Here is a 6,000-nt window from a genome sequence, read left to right on the forward strand (position 1 = left end):
ATGCCGAATCCAATAATAAGTCACATCTTTAGAGAGGATTTTCTCTGAATTGTTTTCCCAGACCAAACACAATGTTTTTTTGCGACTGAAATAGCTTTAGATCGGGCTTCTAAAAAATAAAACAGTGAATGGCTAAGTGTTAGCTAACTTCCTCCTCTCGTCCCCCATAGCAGTGGCTGCAGTGAAAACAAAAGGCAGTACTGGCTTCTTCTACGGTAGCTAGAGCGAAGGCCTATATTTCTAGCACTCTAGCGGCCACTTGTGGCCCGGGGCACTGTATGAGTTAAGTACACTTTTGAAGTATTTGTACTTTACTTGAGTATTTCCAATTTCCAATACTTTTACTTCTACTCCACTACATCTCGGATGCAAATATTGTACTTTCACTCTACTACAATTATTTGAAAACTTTAGTTGCTAGTTACTTTGCAGACATACATCATAATATTATAAAACATACATAAACCAGTTTAGCCCTATTTCATACTTAGGCTGTTTGAAAATAGCCGATCTACGAGCTTGTAGATCTGTATTTTCAAACATTTAGTACTTTTACTTTTGGTACGTGTTAAATAGGATAGCTATCTAAGGTTCAGGGCTAGTCAGGATATGGAACATCGCCATGGTACATCGGTCAGGATGTGACAAAGGGCTCCAGAAGATGATTTTATGATGTGGTTTATTCTAAAATACAGAGATATAAATACAATCAATTCAATTACATATAATATATAACAGTTAACAGGCATAACAGGCAATATACTCACAACATTATCACAACATTATGATCAAGGAAATTAGGCTACAATACGAACATTTAACACTGGTGAATACCGCAAACTAAGTCATACTTTAAGTAAGCATACACATAAGGATCATTAAGCACAATAACTATTAAGTACATCACTGGTAAGTATTATCATTTAGCAGATCACAAATAGTGGACTCACGTCAGTAACGCACAACATGCATCAAACTCCAGGCCTGGGCTCTTCTAGTAAGGTGTTTGCACTTCTCCTGCTCCTCAAGACTGATGCACAAGGCAGTTTATATAGGCAGTCACAGATTACTTGTGAGTGGGAGCAGGTGAGTGAGTTGAGCAGGTGAAGGGTGGAGCTGTCATGACAGGAGGGGGAGGTTTGTGTCTGTCTAGCATGACCCTTTTGTACAGCCGCCCCAAATACGACAGTATTTTAAATCTAAAAAGGGTCATGCTAGGGATGGGAGTAGTCTTGCCGCCCCATGAAAACCAACTGGGTGCTGGGGGGGGCTCAGGTGGTGGCCGAAACTGTGGGGGCCCAGGTGCAGGGGGAGGCTCAGGTGACGGTGGTGAAAAAGGAGGAGCTGGAGGCGGAGACTGAGGGGACCTGGGCACAGGAAGAGCCAGGGCCCTGGGCACAGGAGGCGAGGAAGCAGGATGTGGAGCCCGGGGCACCGGAGGCGAGGAGACAGGAGGAGCCCTGGGCACTGTAGGCGAGGAGACTGGAGGGGCCCTGGGCGCTGTAGGCGATGAGACTGGAGGGGCCCTGGGCGCTGTAGGCGATGAGACTGGAGGGGCCCTGGGCGCTGTAGGCGATGAGACTGGAGGGGCCCTGGGCGCTGTAGGCGATGAGCCTGGAGGGGCCCTGGGCGCTGTAGGCGAGGAGACTGGAGGGGCCCTGGGCGCTGTAGGCGATGAGACTGGAGGGGCCCTGGGCGCTGTAGGCGAGGAGACTGGAGGAGCCCTGGGCGCTGTAGGCGAGGAGACTGGAGGAGCCCTGGGCGCTGTAGGCGAGGAGACTGGAGGGGCCCTGGGCGCTGTAGGCGAGGAGACTGGAGGGGCCCTGGGCGCCGTAGGCGAGGAGACTGGAGGGGCCCTGGGCGCTGTAGGCAAGGAGACGGCAGGAGGATCCCTGGGCGCTGGAGGCGAGGAGACCGCAGGAGGAGCCCGGGGCGCCGGGGACGAGGAGGCCGGAGGAGGCTTGGGCACAGGAGCCTGAGGAGGAGCCTGAGTCTTGGGCGCAGGAACCTGAGGAGGAGGCGGAGGCTTTGGCGCAGGAGCAGGAGCCTTGGGAGCAGGAGCCTTGGGTGGTAAGGCCTTAGGAGGCCTGGACTGGAGGGAGGAGAATAGGTGCTGCATTTTGCTGTAGTTCTGCAGCATTCTTTTGCTGTTCTCCAGCATTCTCTCGCTGTTCTCCAGCATTCTTTTGCTGTTCTCCTGGCTGAGGTGTTGCATTCTTTTGTTGTTCTCCAGGAGAGCCCACAGGATCTCCTGCTCTTCAGCCATGGCAATGTTTAGAATTCTCGGCGTCGAAGGACCATGTTAAATAGGATAGCTATCTAAGGTTCAGGGCTAGTCAGGATATGGAACATCGCCATGGTACATCGGTCAGGATGTGACAAAGGGCTCCAGAAGATGATTTTATGATGTGGTTTATTCTAAAATACAGAGATATAAATACAATCAATTCAATTACATATAATATATAACAGTTAACAGGCATAACAGGCAATATACTCACAACATTATCACAACATTATGATCAAGGAAATTAGGCTACAATACGAACATTTAACACTGGTGAATACCGCAAACTAAGTCATACTTTAAGTAAGCATACAAATAAGGATCATTAAGCACAATAACTATTAAGTACATCACTGGTAAGTATTATCATTTAGCAGATCACAAATAGTGGACTCACGTCAGTAACGCACAACATGCATCAAACTCCAGGCCTGGGCTCTTCTAGTAAGGTGTTTGCACTTCTCCTGCTCCTCAAGACTGATGCACAAGGCAGTTTATATAGGCAGTCACAGATTACTTGTGAGTGGGAGCAGGTGAGTGAGTTGAGCAGGTGAAGGGTGGAGCTGTCATGACAGGAGGGGGAGGTTTGTGTCTGTCTAGCATGACCCTTTTGTACAGTACGTTAAGTACATTTTTAATTCTGGACTTTTACTTTTACTTGTAACCAAGGGTTCAGTGTACCAAGTACAAGTATGGTGCAGTATTAATACTTTTACAAGTACAACATTTGAGTACTTTTCCCATCTCTGTTTATGATCAAGGAAACGGAAATATAGCCTAAGAAAAACAAATTTGAAGAATAGTGACATAAACAACAACAGGGGCTGACAGGAAGACAGCATATTACTACAACATAAGATACAGAGCACTAAGGCAAAACAGTAACAGAAACCAAAACCAAACATAGGTGTAAACCTAGACAAATACAGATATGAGTACAAGTCAGATACTGAATTGCAGGAACATTAGTAAGTCCAAAACCTAAGTAAGTATAGTCAAAGACTGAAGTTTGAACATACTGAAATGGCTGGAACATAATGTGTCCAAAGCACAATACAGACAGAAACATCTTAATAAGTCCAAACAGAATATGGACAGCTATGTCCAAGTTCCACGGCGCGGACGTGACACAGAGAACTAATGCAAGTAATCATAATAATGAAATAAACACGTATTTCCATAGTGGTCATATAGTGCATTGTTTCTCAAAGTGGGGTTTCGGGGACCCCCAGGGGTCCTTCAGGGAGTTCCAAGGGGTCCCCAGTTAAATTATAGATAGTCAGGAGAACCAAATGGACCCTTATGGGTATGTAAATATGGAACCCAATGGACCCTAACGGTTCCATTTGTACACTCTCTACACTCTCTCTAACATTGGGTTAGGGTTTCATCTTTCAATATCTTATAGCTCGACCGATTATACGAATTATACCCTAGTCCTAGATCTATGTGAAGAAAGAATAATGTGACAAGATTGAAAAATGTGCTTGCTTGTCATTTAAACACTTCTTTATCTCCACTCATTCTCCATCCAGATGTCTTTCCTGGCCAGCTGAAGAAAGAAACCAGTAGGAGCTGTGACCAGTGTGGGAAAAGGTTCAGCAGTCGCAGTCATCTCATACGTCACCAGAGAACTCATACAGGAGAAAAACCCTACGGCTGTCACCAGTGTGGGAAAAGGTTCAGCGATCCCACAGATCTCAAATATCACCAGAGAAGTCATACGGGAGAAAAGCCCTACGGCTGTCACCAGTGTGGGAAAAGGTTCACCCTAAAAGGTACTCTCAAATGTCACCAGAGAAGTCATACAGGAGAAAAACCCTACGGCTGTGACCAGTGTGGTAAAAGTTTCAGCACGGAAGGTAATCTCAAACGTCACCAGAGAATTCATACCGGAGAAAAGCGTTACGGCTGTGATCATTGTGGGAAGCGCTTCCGAGCCAACGGTGATCTGAAAATTCACCAGAGAACTCATACGGGAGAGAGGCCGTACCACTGTGAAGAATGTGGGAAAAGTTTCACTGTGAGTCAGACTCTCAAAGCTCACCGGAGAATTCACACGGGAGAAAAACCCTACGGTTGTCACCTGTGTGGGAAAATGTGCAGCACCAGAGGTGCTCTTCAAATGCATTGGAAAAGTCATACAGGGGAAAAACCCTACCGCTGTGACCAGTGTGGGAAAGGGTTCCGGGGGAGCAGTGATCTCAAATGTCACCAGAGAATTCATACGGGAGAGAAACCGTACGGCTGTGACCAGTGTGGGAAACGGTTCACCCTGAACAGTCATCTCACGCTTCACAAGAGAAGTCACACGGGAGAGAAGCCCTACCACTGTGACCAGTGTGGGAAAAGGTTTCTCATGAGCAGCCACCTCATAATTCACCAGAGAAGTCATACAGGAGAGAGACCGTACCGCTGTGAACAGTGTGGGAAAGGGTTCAGCGATGGCAGTAGTCTCAAAAGTCACCAGAAAACGCATAGGCGAGAGAAACCCTACCACTGTGACCAGTGTGGGAAATGGTTCAACAACAGCAGCAATCTCAAACGTCACCAGATAATTCATACAGAAGAGAAGCCATACCATTGTGACCAGTGTGGGGAAAAGTTCAGCCAAAAGAGTTATCTCACATCCCACCAGAGAATTCACCAGAGAAGTCATACAGGGGAAAAACCCTACAACTGTGAAAAATGTGGGAAAGGGTTCAGCTCGAGTAATGTTCTTAAAATCCATCGAAGAATTCATACAGGAGAGAAACCCTACCACTGTGATCAGTGTGGGGCAACATTCAGCTCATGCAGTGCTTTCACTTCTCACCGGAATATTCATTCAGAAGAAAAACCCTACCATTGTGATCAGTGTGGGAAAGGGTTCAACAACAGCGGCAGTCTCAAATGTCACAAGAGAATCCATACGGGAGAGAAACCATACCACTGTGACCAGTGTGGGAAAGGGTTCGCCCTCAACAGTCATCTCAAAGGTCACCGAAGAACTCATACGGGAGAAAAGCCCTACCGCTGTGGCGTGTGTGGGAAACAGTTCAGCCAAAGCAGTGCTCTCAAAGGTCACCAAATGATACATACAGGGGAGAAGCCTCACCGATGTGACCGCTGTGGGAAAGGGTTCAACAACAGCGGCCATCTCAAACGTCACCAGAGAACTCATACGGGAGAGAAGCCATACCACTGTGAAGAGTGTGGGAAAGGGTTCAGTGATCATGGTTATCTGAAACTTCACCAAAGAACCCATACGGGAGAGAAACCCTACCACTGTGAGCGATGTGGGAAACGGTTCAAGCAGAGCTGTGCTCTAACACATCACAAGAAAACTCATACAGGAGAGAATTCCCACCACTCCGTCTAATATGGGAAAGGATTCACACATCAAAGTGTCTTAAATAGACACGTTAAAAAATGTTTGCCTTTTTGCTTTAATTTCTGAATAGCGTAAGAAGTGTTCAAACCGATACGATGATTTAACGTGTCAACATTGCGTGTGAATCTTCCATCATCAAAAGACCTCTAAGAACAGACAGAAAATTAACAACAGAAACCCTTCAATTGTTTATCGCACTATTGTTTAATATAGGAACAAAATTGCATAGTGTGGCCTGGACATTTCTTTTTTTTTTTTTTTTTTTTTATCAGAATTTAGAATGTTACTGGACAGCTTTTCATTGATTGTAATTATATGATTAAAAACAACATCAAGGGGA

The 6,000-nt window shown here is 46.0% G+C and overlaps 1 protein-coding gene across 1 annotated transcript in view; it reads left to right on the top strand.

The window, feature by feature from the left end:
• Nucleotides 1-5,648, top strand: part of LOC308300821 (uncharacterized protein) — a gene marked incomplete at its 3' end in the record, with an annotated part of 36,042 nt that extends 30,394 nt beyond the window's left edge. Inside the window, exon 5 of the mRNA XM_080744720.1 lies at nucleotides 3,823-5,648. Coding sequence (XP_080600846.1) covers nucleotides 3,823-5,648 — 1,826 coding nt within the window. The remainder of the gene's footprint in view (nucleotides 1-3,822) is intronic.
• Nucleotides 5,649-6,000: the final 352 nt, after the last annotated feature.

The sequence above is a fragment of the Nannobrachium achirus genome (assembly GCF_963921795.1).
Source record: "Nannobrachium achirus genome assembly, chromosome: 16".
Lineage (NCBI taxonomy): Eukaryota > Metazoa > Chordata > Actinopteri > Myctophiformes > Myctophidae > Nannobrachium > Nannobrachium achirus.